The sequence below is a fragment of the Podarcis liolepis genome (genome assembly GCF_965112155.1).
Source record: "Podarcis liolepis genome assembly, chromosome: 4".
NCBI classification, from domain to species: domain Eukaryota; kingdom Metazoa; phylum Chordata; class Lepidosauria; order Squamata; family Lacertidae; genus Podarcis; species Podarcis liolepis.
In genome coordinates, this window is record NC_139558.1 from 33,072,232 (window position 1) to 33,085,643 (window position 13,412).

At 40.5% G+C, this 13,412-nt stretch overlaps 1 protein-coding gene across 5 annotated transcripts in view; it reads left to right on the plus strand.

The window, feature by feature from the left end:
- The window catches only part of MGAT4A (alpha-1,3-mannosyl-glycoprotein 4-beta-N-acetylglucosaminyltransferase A), a 53,278-nt gene that overhangs the window by 20,762 nt on the left and 19,104 nt on the right, over positions 1-13,412 (plus strand). For all 5 annotated transcript variants that reach the window (XM_083501721.1, XM_083501718.1, XM_083501719.1 and 2 more), the window contains 4 exons: positions 3,244-3,411; positions 4,993-5,133; positions 7,694-7,827; positions 12,802-12,848. In XM_083501721.1, coding sequence (XP_083357847.1) covers positions 3,244-3,411; positions 4,993-5,133; positions 7,694-7,827; positions 12,802-12,848 — 490 coding nt within the window. The remainder of the gene's footprint in view (positions 1-3,243; positions 3,412-4,992; positions 5,134-7,693; positions 7,828-12,801; positions 12,849-13,412) is intronic.

The window sequence follows — 13,412 nt, forward strand, 5'->3', positions numbered from 1 at the left end:
GCCCCAGGCAGTTGATGGCGTAGTTCAAGCACTTCCTTCCAGAGCATGGAAGTGAGATTCTGCAGATAAAATTGGTGGTTGGCTGGTGGTAAAGATGCCAACCCGCAAAAGAAGCACTACCAAGTAGATGATTCTAGCATAACTAAAATTTCAGAGTCTGAAAGATAAATAGTTTTGCTTCTGGTTATGAAAGTTGTGTTGCATGTATTTTTTTTTAATTGAGTTTTTCATGGATGTTTGTTTCTTGATGGCATGCAGGTCTGTTTTTCTTTTAAAATTAGCAGTTTATTTCACTTGATGCTGAAGCTAGAGGAATCAGAGGCAAATGAGAAGCAAGAGGAATTGGAGTCCTTGCTATTCATTGGCCTTGCCACCATATTGTAGGAGCAATATGAAAGTGTGTTTTCAGCTTCAAGAGTCTTGCCTGTTAGAAACTCAGATACATAAGCTAGGCACCAAATGGCTCCTTAAACCAAGGTTACAGTCACCAGAATGAAATGTCTAGTTGCCATTTTGGGGCAAGAAGGCTCTAAAGTCTTATTTTTCAAACGATGGACTGACTGTGATTGATTCTCATTTAAACATCTGGCTAGTTCAGATTACAACCTTGAGCTAGGTTAAGAACTCTGAGAACTTAAAGAAGAAAAGTCACTTGATCCAGGGACAGTCCACATAAATATTGGGCTATACAGTGGTGCCTCGCAAGACGAAATTAATTCGTTCCGCGAGTTTTGTCGTCTTGCGATTTTTTTCGTCTTGCGAAGCACGGTGTCGGGAAAGTTTTGGAAAAGCTTCAAAAATCACCAAAGTCTTTAAAAAAACCTCAAAAAAGGCTACCACACCGCGTTCTATGAGTTGCTCCTCGAAGTCAAGTCGCAACTGTATTAACGGTGTTAAGAAAAAGGAAACAAACTTGCAAGACGTTTTCATCTTGCGAAGCAAGCCCATAGGGAAAATTGTCTTGCGAAGCAGCTCAAAAAACAAAAAACCCTTTCGTCTAGCGAGTTTTTTGTCTTGCGAGGCATTCGTCTTGCGAGGTACCACTGTACCTACCTCTTTTTCTTAATGGTGACTACTCCTGCTCAGACTGCACAGAAAAAGCGTTTTGGTTCCTGCAATTTATTCCAATTGAGCAGATAAAATATAACAGATAGTATTCTACAGGTTGTGGTATTATTGTGTGAAAACAGTCAAGATCCAATGATCCCCAGGTGTGCACCTCTAGATGATGGAGTTGTTAGGCCCATCCTGGTGCCCAGGCATCTTCACTTGGTTTCAAGTGGTCTATAGCCAGGTGCAAAATGTGTCTGGCACCTGGCTGATTTCAAGCACTGCCTGTATCATCATCATCATCATCATCATCATCATCATCATTTTATTTGTTTGCTGCCTTTCCATAGTTGAAATTATGCTCAAGGTAGCTTTCAACATGACAAGATTGACATAGTTACAAATATAACAGAAGTCATAAACAATAAATAAAACATATCAAAAAGTACACAACAAAATAGCTTTTGTAGCTGGAGTCAGTCAGCACTCCATTCTCCCAGGCCAGATGGGAAAGTGCCAGCAAGGCAGGGTGCAGGTCTTCCAGGGCTCACAGTCAAGATGGTCTCATTTAAAACAACACAGATAAAATTTTGACAACTGAGGTTCCACTGTACTTGATTTAGAAGTTGGTTAGGAATAATGGAAGTCATTAATGGTTCCATCAGGAGTTTATCCTACAATGTGCCCACCTGGCAACTGAGAAGCTAGGGTCATATTGGTAGTGTGTGTGTGTGGGGGGGGAGATCACATGACTGCATTCTTCTCCATGGAGCTGGGAGAGAGAAACCTTTATTCTTGTTACCTAGGTTTTCTCTGAGCAGGGGATTCCTTGTATGGGGGGAACCTTGACATGTGAATCCTTATTCACAATCTGGAGTGTTGAAATGCATATGGAGGTTTACCACCTGTAAGAACTTGACTCAAGCACCACCTGAGTGTACAGATTCTTAACCACAGGAATGCCCGTTCTTTCTGCTCTTTGTAAATACATCTAAGCCAAAAGAAGCAGAATATAGGAGGTTCATAAGGTGAAACTATGGTTCGTGGAACTAATGGGTACCTTGCACCCTGTTGTTGCCTGTGTCACGAATCAAAACTGAGCTTCATCACTTGTCTTTTGTGTTCTTATACTGAGAGAACAGGTTGGATGTTTGCCCAGAACTTTTAGTGCTACAATGTTAGGTTGTTCTGACGCTCAGCTCCAAATTGCATATAGTATCCCTAGGCTATGATGCTAAGATCAGAACGATATTGGGGCAGGGAGTGGGAAAGCCACTAAGCATTTCTATACGTAATGGGTAGCAGTTGAAATTGTCACTCTGTGGGTGGAAGGAGTATGTCTTTGAAGAGAAAGGGTCCTTCCGTTCAGAGATGCCACCCTTAACCTCTGGGTTTCATACAGTGACAAGAATACAACCATGCTGAAGTGCCACATTACATTGTGGGGCACTGCCCAGACACCAAAGTACTTACACTCTCAGCTCAGTCTTTTAACTACATGGCACAGTCTTGATTGTAGATGTTCTCTAGACTGCAAAGCAGACTTGGAAAATTGCAAGATCCTTGCATCATCTTTCGGGCCCCCTTCCAAATGCCGCTAGGTCTTGGGATTGCAAGATTTCTTCTTGCTACATGAACCAAAGGTCATGGGCTCTTTCCTTATCACTGTACTTTTAGGGTCTAGTCAAATGGGCACAGATGCTCTGGAATGTGCAGTTTCCCCAAGGAATGTTGTTGGCCTTTAATCTTATGTTTTGCGTAAAATGAAGTCCTGTTTGTTGTCATCAGTCACTAGAATTTGCTTTTCCTGACTCTGGCAATGTTGCAGAGCCACCTTTCCAAAGACTCGCTCACTCTCCTCCCATTCATACAAGTTAAAACTGATGACATAAAAACAGTAATCTTAGTAATAATAACAGTATACATGAGCATATTCACAAAGACTCATTTAGCAAAATAATATTGTTACAGTGTAATTGTATTTCTTCTTGGTGCTCCTTCCTATAGTGCAAATAAGTCCTTCAGTCTATTTCCACCTGCTAAATTGTATCTGAATAAATGTTATATTACTAAATTGGAGTCTCTGTGTTATTTCCTTGAACTGAAAACAATTTTTTTTACAGGAGAAGCAGCGTTCACATATGTCATGACAGACTTAAAACAGCGAATAACCTGCATTATTTCCACTTCTAGAAAAGCTGATTGCTTATCAAAGGGAATTTCATGCTTTGAAAGAACGTCTTCGCGTAGCTGAGCACCGAACCCTGCAGCGTTCTTCTGAATTGAATGCCATCTTGGAACAGTTCAGACGGGCAGTCGCAGAAACAAATGGAAGTAAGGATGCACTGAGCAGTGTTTCAGGTACAGGCTAATTTTCTTGTTATTATTTTTTCTTTAAAAATACAAATTAAAGATTGACATGTTTGCCACTTCACTTTTCTCAATCTTTTTCTCCTTGTGCATTTGTAAATATTCATTTGTTGACAAGTTTGTAAATAAAAACTAGCAAATATTTCCTTCCTTGCTCTTTCCTTTAGGATTAACTTTGTTCCACCTTTAGAGTGCGTGTGAGAAGCAAGTGCTCAGATTCAGATTTGCACAGGATCCAATTTCTTGCCTTGTACTGAATGTTTGGACGTGAAGGAAATACACTATACCTTGCATCTAGAGATTATTACCTAGTTTCTGTTGCTTTGGTGAAGCAACCTGATATCCAGGCTACGAATACCTAAATAAAATTTCATTTTCCCAGTACGGGAATAAATGTCATAGAATTGTAACACTGGAAGGGACCAATGGAAGGGGTAATCTAGTCCAACTTCCTGCAATGGAGGAGTCTCAGCTAAAGCATCCATGACAGATGTCAACTGCTTGTCTATATTTGCATTCTTTCTTATTTCCAGCGTCTTGAGATATGATTTGGTTCCATGGAAGATTCTGGATTTGATCTCTGTATAATGTGTGCAGAGAATTTATCCATTTGGGCCAATGGGGGGCGGAGAACACACATTCTCTTTGAAAGCCCCCTGGTGCCAAACTTCTTGCTTTGGTGACTTCATTATAAATTAATCATTTGGGGGGGGGAATACATAAAACCAGATTGGACTTCCTCAGGTGCAAAAACTCATCTAGGCTTTGTTTTCGTAATGACAACTGTTTCTTAAACCCATGTAAGTTAATGTAGTAGTGCAATTGGTTAGACTGGAAAACAATTCTACTTTAGTATACTTAGCTTACACAGAACTGCAATTACCAGCATTCCCCAGGCATAGGGATTGGTTGTAAAACCACCCTTGGAATTGTAGCTCAGTGAAGAGAACAGAAGTTTCCCTAGAACTTTCAGCACCCTTAACAAACTACAGTTCTCAGGATTCTTAGGGGCTGTTTAAAATGGTCATACAGTGCTCAGTGTGGTGTAGTGGTTAAGAGCGGTAGACTCGTAATCTGGTGAACCGGGTTCGCGTCCCCGCTCCTCCACATGCAGCTGCTGGGTGACCTTGGGGTAGTCACACTTCTTTGAAGTCTCTCAGCCCCACTCACCTCACAGAGTGTTTGTTGTGGGGGAGGAAGAGAAAGGAGAATGTTAGCTGCTTTGAGACTCCTTCGGGTAGCGATAAAGCGGGATATCAAATCCAAACTCTTCTTCTTCTAAATGTACAGGGCATTAGGTGAGGACCTAAGCTGCATTTGTTTGAAAAAGAGCAGCAAGCCCTCTTCATTTGTGTAGCCGACTTTCAAATGTTGCACAGAATGATGCTTCCATTCCCAGGCAAACCTCTATTTTGTGACATTCTGTGACTATTGCTTTTATTTTAAAAATATTCTGTTTCATATAAATCTGTGAAATGTCTACAGTTCCATACACTTTGGGTTAGATACTTGGGTAGGGTCCATTTTGGTTGGATGAATGCATAGTTATATAATGTATATATCTGTTTTCAGACGAAACGTTAAAACTGCTAAAGGAGTTAACAAGCAGGAAAGCTCTTCAAGTGCCAAATATATATTACCACTTGCCTCATTTATTGAAAAATGAAGGAAGCCTTCGACCTTCAGTGCAGGTTGGCCTTGGAAGAACCGGAGGTAAAACTGACAATATTTCTATGATTGATGCACTTAAAGATGTATACAAACCCTTGTGGCTGTAGCAAAAAGGCTCAGTACACGACTCCTCGCAGACAAAAGATATAGGAATCTTACTTCTTTTGTTAGCTGTCTCTTAGAATTCAGGTTGAATCCAAGGTCGAAGAAGCTTGTCTTTAACCTTCTCTTTTATTGTCTCATGCAGATCCAACACTTTTGATGTTAAGGTATAATTAAAAAAAACAAAACAAAACCACTAATTTGAAGCAGCATGCCTGTTCTTAAATTAAGTTTTTAAAAATAACAATGCATGGGGTTTTTCCACATGCTCACAAATTAGTAGGCTGGGGTGGAATTCAGTGTTGTGCTATTACAAACGTTCCATCTGTGCAAGCAATTACAGCTTGCCAGATGGAATGACCCTCCTCCCATCCCCTCTCCCCGCATGCTCTTCTGGAGGCTCTCCTGACCCCCCAGAGCCAATTGGGGGACATGGGGGAGGAGAGGTGGGGAAGCCTCTTTGCACAAGGGGAGATCCTTGCACAGGGTTCGACTGATGGGCACATTCAGTGACTCCTGCCCATTGTTTCCATGCTGTGTAGGGACTGTAGAATGTGGAGTATAGGGGTAGGTAACTGGGCCTCCTTTAGTTGCTTATTGCTTTTTTTTGGGCAAGTGTTTAAAGTAGTTCCAATAAAATATAATCACCTTGGTCCAAGGAGACCAATGCAACTGCTGCTTATTAATTTTTTTGCATGCACAGTGGGGACTATTATTTATTATTCTCCTTGCCAACTCCTCTGCAGCCCATCAAGAAATGGTCTCTGACACTCCCGAGTCAATAGGATGGTGTTGTACGTAGTAAGGAAAACTAACAGTGCACTTCAGACATTGGCCTGGTCCCCACATGACACTAAACCATGGTTTATAACTTGACCATCTGAACCTGGCCCAGTGTTATAACTATGGTTTGTTATTCACAAGCAAACCACACTTGCAAGCCATGGTTCACTGATTGTTTATAAACCATGATTGTAAATGTGTGCTTCTTGCTCTGAAATTGCACCCAGAAAAAATTGGTATGTGAAGTGTCCTGTATAGTATTTCATAAGGCACAGAGGAGTTGTTGTTGAGAAAATGAAGGAAGACTCACTGCGTAAGTAGATCTTTGGCCCCAAGGTAAATGGGCTGTACATTCTCCTTCAGTTTTGATTCTTTCATGTTATGCTACTGAATGCCAGTCCTGCAAAACAGATTAGTAGGACTTAGTCATGAAGACATCTCCTGAGAAATGTTCGTTATTGAATTATGGGTGTCTGTCTGCAAAACATGATTTTCACATCCGTTGCTCTGCATGGATTGTTAAATCTGCATTATCTAGTAGCCCAAAGTTTTCATAATCCAACTTCTGTTGGTGGGCTTTTTAATAATAATAATAATAGTAATAATAATAGTAGTAATAATAATAATAATAATAATAATAGAGAGGCTTTGCATTTGTGGATTTTGTACTGTTTGGATTTAACGAGAGGTGTGTGTTTTAATGCATGTCAGGTATGAAAGGCACATGATCAAGCATTATGGTTTATACGTATGGTTTATATGTATGCATGAAAACTCTTTTTAATGGAAAGGGTTTCATCAGGCAAGTGACTTGTATGACTTGTATCATGCACTTGTTGGCAAAAATCCAACTTAAAATCTGTAGAAAGAAAAGATGGCAGTTCTGGGACAGCTTCAGACAACCAGCGCAGCACCTTCCCTCCCTCCACCCCAAAAACTGTGATAGTTTTTCAGTTGTTCTGCAATGGTTTCTCACCACCCATTGACTGAGGAGGCTGCTTGTGTTAATAGAGTTGATGGGGGAAGGGGTTTCAATTACAGTGGTACCTCGGGTTAAGTACTTAATTCGTTCCGGATGTCTGTTCTTAACTTGAAACTGTTCTTAACCTGAAGCACCATTTTAGCTAATGGGGCCTCCCACTGCTGCCGCACCGCCGGAGCACGATTTCTGTTCTTATCCTGAAGCAAAGTTCTTAACCCGAGGTACTATTTCTGGGTTATCAGAGTCTGTAACCTGAAGCGTATGTAACCCAAGGTACTACTGTACAGGAACTGAGGAAGAAAAAGTAGGTGATGCTGATTTTGGATTAGTCATAAGGGATAAGAGCTATGTAGTTAGGAAAAACTCAGAGTAAAGGGAGCTTTTTGGGCGAAAAGTTGTATCTTGCACAATCCAACATTTGAACAAAATTCAGTTTTCCTGACCAAATAGAGACTGAAACGATGGTCTGAGACTTTTATACAAACACAGAATCCATAAGAGAAACTCCCCCTCCCCCTGCCCAAATGTATGCTTCCTGTTTTGATCATACCTGTAGTATTGAAATTGTTTTTGTTCCTTTACACCGAAATCAAAATAAAAAAATCAAAAAAATCACCCCTTGATTATGCCCTGTTTCACTCTGTTATGTTTTAAAGTATTTTTACACCTTGCATGACAAACCACATTCTTTCCTGTTCAAACCACCCGAGTGAATTGCTCATTGTTGTTTTTCAGTTTCTATAGTAATGGGAATTCCGACAGTAAAGAGAAAAGTAAAATCTTACCTTACAGAAACTCTTCACTCACTGATTGACAAGCTGTCTCCAGAAGAGAAACTAGACTGTGTTATGGTTGTCTTCATAGGAGAGGTAAGCCCAAGGCAAGCTGTTACCATTGTAGCTCTGTTTCTGATTGCAAGAAGCACCAGTGTGTGGGATGTTACTGCTCCTTATGTTATTTGTAAGTTTTGTGTTTCATCTCTTCCTGCTGTATAGTCATATTGAAAATGTTTTGCCTTCTCCGAACATGAAGAGGCTCACTGCATGTGGAATTATATCTTATTCCACTCTTCTACACTGAGTGGGCTTAAGTTCAGTAGGGAGAATTAAGCAAATCTTTAAAATAGTTCTCATTTAAATACTTTGCTTGCATTTGCATGTGCATTCGTATGGACAGTGAAATAAAACCTACATTTCTGATGGAAAATGGCAATTTCTGGCTAGGAGCTTGAGCTACGTATGGGTGATATTTTTGTTATTCCTGTAATAAGATACAATTGTGATGCTATCAGCTGCTAAAGGCACTTAACAGAGGAAACAGACCTATGCCACAACTACAGTGATGTTCTGCAAACAAACAAACAAGACAGAGCTTGCCTGTAATTGTGATATGAGAAGAAACGTCTTCCTCCAGTTTCTATCTAGTGCCAGCATGCAATGGCAAGAAGGTAGTCTTCGAGGTGTTGTGGGCACTGCCACCCTGCCTCAGTTTTTTAAACCAGCACCAGATCAGCAGTGTGAATTCTTGCTACTCCACAACCCAGGAGTATTGCTAGGTCCTGATCCTGGATATGAAAGTTAAGTGGCTGTGCTTTAATTAGTGATAAGTGCCCTGAGCCCAAGCTTTGTAACAATCCAGAACAATTGAGGATTAGACATTCAGATGAAGATTTTTATAATTCTGCAATCCACTTGCATGATGCTTTTTTACTAAGACCGGCCAAATATATGCTTTTGACCTGAAGACCTTGCTGTCTAAATTTTGATAGAAGGGGAGCGAAAGGGAGAGAAAAATATATTAATAAGCAGTGGCGTAGCGTGGGTTGTCAGCACCCGGGGCAAGGCAAGTAATTTGCACCCCCTAACCCGTGGATTTGCGCCCCCTAACCCCCAGATGTTGCGCCCGGTGCGGCCCGCCCCCCTGCACCCCCCACGCTATGCCACTGTTAATAAGGAATGGACATGAGTATACAATTACATGTATAGTCTTGTTTATTAAATTTGTATACAGTGGCACCTCGGGTTAAGTACTTAATTCATTCTGGAGGTCTGTTCTTAACCTGAAACTGTTCTTAACCTGAAGCACCACTTTAGCTAATGGGGCCTCCTGCTGCCGCCACTCCGCCAGAGCACGATATCTGTTCTTATCCTGAAGCAAAGTTCTTAACCTGAAGCACTATTTCTGGGTTATCGGAGTCTGTAACCTGAAGCGTATGTAACTTGAAGTGTATGTAACCCGAGGTACCACTGTACTGCCCTTCATCTGAAGGCACTGCTGATCTGGGTTCTGGTGTTACCCAGATTTCCTGATTTCATCTTAGGCAAAAAGCACCTGTTAAATCTGTGCTCATTGAACCTATAATGGGGCATTTTGCTTTCTCTTTCTTGTTTAACTGAAAGAGAATAAATACATTATGTGCATTAATACATGACTGTTGAATTGCCTAATTAACTGGATAGGTACTAACACAAAATGAGTTTGCGCGGCTGTAACAAATTTAAGATCGATTGAGAGCGGTCAGGAAACTGACTTATTTCTGGAGGCTAATCCGTTAGAATACAAAATATCATCCAAACAGTTCTTCAGTACTCTGTCCCCACATATGTTTCAAAGAAATTAAGTGACTCTCCAGAGTCCAGACATTCGATTTTACAATTATCAAATCACATTTAGTCAATGTTATTTTTCTAGAAAAAGAGGTGCTGGAATTCCCCACATGTTCTTTTATAATGGCAATGGGGCCCATCTGAAAAGTGCTGGAACTGAGTTCCGGCAAGTTCCTGCTGAAGAAAAAACCCTGCAATTAGTTCAAATAAATCCCCAAAGGCGTAACTCCACTCTCAATCTTTCAACATTAATTTATTTTTTAAGTTCTGCCTGAATATTAAGTAAAAAACTGGTCTTTCTAATTGGAAGGATTTTCAAACATATCTCTAGGTATTGTGTATTTACCCTCCAACCCCTTGTCATCGGGTAGTTAGCTTTCCAATACATTTTAAACTTGGTTTGGAGGTTAAGCAATAAACAGTGAGATAGTCAGAACAAACATGGCATATGGTAATTTAGAGAGAGTAAATAACTGCCCAAACCTAGGCTGTGATCTGCCACTTTTTGCAGTAATGGTTTTTTCAGTTGCCTATTGCAGGTTAAAGTGAAAAGCGGGGGGGGGGGGGGATGTGGTGGGAGAGCAGAGAGAAAAGAGCAAACTGAGCTGTGGAAATGCCATACAAAACCAGGACTGTGTTTGGTTATCAACCAACATAAGGACATAGGAAGCTTCCTTATACAGTGGTACCTCAGTTTACGAACTTTTCCGTTCTGGAAGTCCGTTCTTAAACCAAAACCATTCTTAAACTGAGGTGCTTTTTCCCTAATGAGGCCTCCCACCGCTGGTGCCCTTCCACTGTTCGGCTTCCGTTCTTAAACCAAGGTAAGGTTCGCAAACCGGGACACTACTTCCACTTTTGCTTAGTTCGTAAACTGAATAGTTCGTAAACAGGGCTGTTCTTAAACTGAGGTACCACCGTACTGATTCAGACCATTGGTCCACCCGGCATACTTTGTTTAAATCAGTGTTCCCCAAACTTGGGTCTCCAGCTGTTTTCAGACTACAATTCCCATCATCCCTGACCACTGGTCTTGCTGGTTCGGGATGATGGGAGTTGTAGTCCAAAACAGCTAGAAACACTGGTTTAAATTGACTACTAGGAGCTCTGCAGGGTTTCAGACAGGAGACCTTTCCAGCCCTACCTCAAGATCCCAGGGATAGAACCTGGAATCTTCCACATGTGCTTTACAACTGAAAATATACTCTTTATGCTGAAATACCTTTAACAGCAGCCAGAAGAGTTTTAGACAAACTGTAGAAGCCTGCCAGTTCTCTGTACATTTTTTTAATTATATAAATTTGTAACGGTGAGGCTTGAAAGAGATTGCTTAAGCTAACTTCATTAGAAATATGAATGTGCTCCTTTATAATACAGTTTGAGCTGTACAAAATGAGCATTGTGGAGTATCTCCTGTCCCCAGAAATTTTTTTGGGGAACATATACTATACCTTGTTTGCTAACCAAGGCAGCCAGCTCTGCAAATATATGGTTAAGACTGTTTACCATGTCTCTACATATTGCTTATTTAACTGCAGAAGCTACTATTGGCATTGAGCCTGGAGCAGAAACAGAGTCAGTCTGGAAGTTATGTAAACCTGTATTTGATGTAGTACACTTCTGTGTTGCATGTAAAGGAGGAATTATTGTACGAAGTTTTTTTTTAATAAAAAAAGCAAAAACAGTCTTTATAAACGGTGCACCAATTTCTAAATTGGAGCATGTATTTCCCCCAAACTGTACTTCCATCATGGAGATATTGCAGGTTCTCAGTACTCAGACATCTACAGTTCTTTTACCCAAGGAAAATGCCATTTAGCCCCCTAGATACCTCTTCTTTGCTGTTACAACTGATGCAATACAATTGATTTCATAGACCTATGAACCAGGGCATCCAATGCAGGAACTGGGAAGACCACACAGTTTCCAAAGAGAGCTTGGTACACAAAACAGTGTGAAACCAGAGGGTAACTCATGGGCTCTGTGCATGGTAGAAAAACAAGTGTGAAATACAGGAGAGGCTTTGTGAGTCAGTTTCCCACTGCATTTCCTTTAGCACCACACTTCAGAGATGAGAGCACTTGCAAGGTAGATGTGTATTGTAGACAAGTGAGATATTTCTGATTATTCGTTTTAGCACTTTGCTTGTGTCTGTAAAAATTCAGCTTTTAGCTGTTTATAGTTTTACATATGATCAGTCAAAGGGAAAAACTCTGGCTGGTATGTATTGAACCACATTTTGTTTTCCAATGCCTTGTTGGAACTTTCGTGCAGGATGGAAGGAAGTGCAGGTCAGTTTGTTGAAGTTAGCACAAGAAGAGCAGGGAACATTCTGTATTTGTTGCTTTTCTTAGGCTGCCCTCAGAGGTAGATTATTCCAGGGTGGTGGTTTGTTGGCACTGAGACACTCAGAGTAAGCAAAAGCGATGCCTTTTTATTTGAATGGTGTGTTAGACTGCAAGGTAAGGTAAAGGTCGCTTCACAGTGCAAATATGTTAATACATACTGCCTTTAAAGTTATAAAACAATCTAAATATACAACATGAAAAACCCTACAGATTGCATGTAGGGCAAATGTATCAAAAACAACCATGGTGGCTTAAGCAGTGTACGGTAGTTTAGCAACCATTTGAGCTACGTGCTTTTCTAATGGATTTGGAGAGATTTTTCTGTACCCTTGGGGTAAATTCAGATTTGAGATTTATATAGAGCAGGATAATAGCCTCTTCATTCCCCAGATCTGTTCAGAAACTAATTTTTGTGTGTCTGCCAAGACGTGATGGCACAAATGTTTCTGTAAACATTTGTTTCTGTAAGTGGGAGAAGCAACCTGGGGAAGGTGGAAAAGGGGACAGGAATGAGACTTAGGTTCCAAGGAGTTTCTGTGAGCCATCAGTTCGAGTCCTACCTTCCAGAGCAGGAGAAAACAAGCTTGCTCCATCTTCCATGTGACAGCCCTTGAGATATTTGAAGCACTGATGTGCTGGCCAGTGTGCGCAATTAAAATCAACCCCTTGCTATTCTGTGTTTGAATGGACACATTTTGTGACCTCTGTCATGCTAACTTTTTGATGAACATTAATCATTATTTTATGTATTTAAATAATTTCTAACCCACTTCACTGCTACTTGAATTTTTGAAAATAAATGCTGTAGAAATTATACAGTCATTTAAAACTAATTTGTTATACTTGGTTCAAAAATGTTGCTTTAAAATGCCTCTCTTTCTCCCCCCAGACAGATCTTGATTATGTAAATGGCGTTGTAGCAAGCCTAGAAAAGGAGTAAGTTTATTTCATTGTTTATCCATTGTTTATTTCAGTTTTTTTAGCAATAGTTTTCTTCATATGCATGGGTTGCATACTGTGGTAAATTGCATGGAGCAATTAGATGGTCTCAACTTGCAAAACAGCAAATGGGATTAAAAGGTTCAGTCTGTCATAAACGGATTATGTTGGAATGAAATAAATGGATTGCAAAGCACCTATGCTAAAGCTGCTATGCTAGCGCTGAAGTATAGAAGCAGCTACCTGCATACTTAAGAAGTTAATGCATATTGTGGTTTTAAATAATAGATTATGAGAATTGAGGCCAGACCTTAAAGCAATTTCTGCTTTTGTAGAAGACCTGGCTGCCAGTTCTTGCTAGTTGTAGCTGCTTGTGCGTTGTTGGATTCTATCCCAGTGGGATTTTCAAGGGACATAGGGAGGTTTTGTGGAAGGGAGAGATCACACAGAAGTCACCTCACAGCCTTTGGACCCCAACCTGTACATATCACTTTATATATGAATCTACATTAGTGGTTAAGCCAGGCATAAGCAAACCTGGCCTTCCAGATGTTTTGGGAC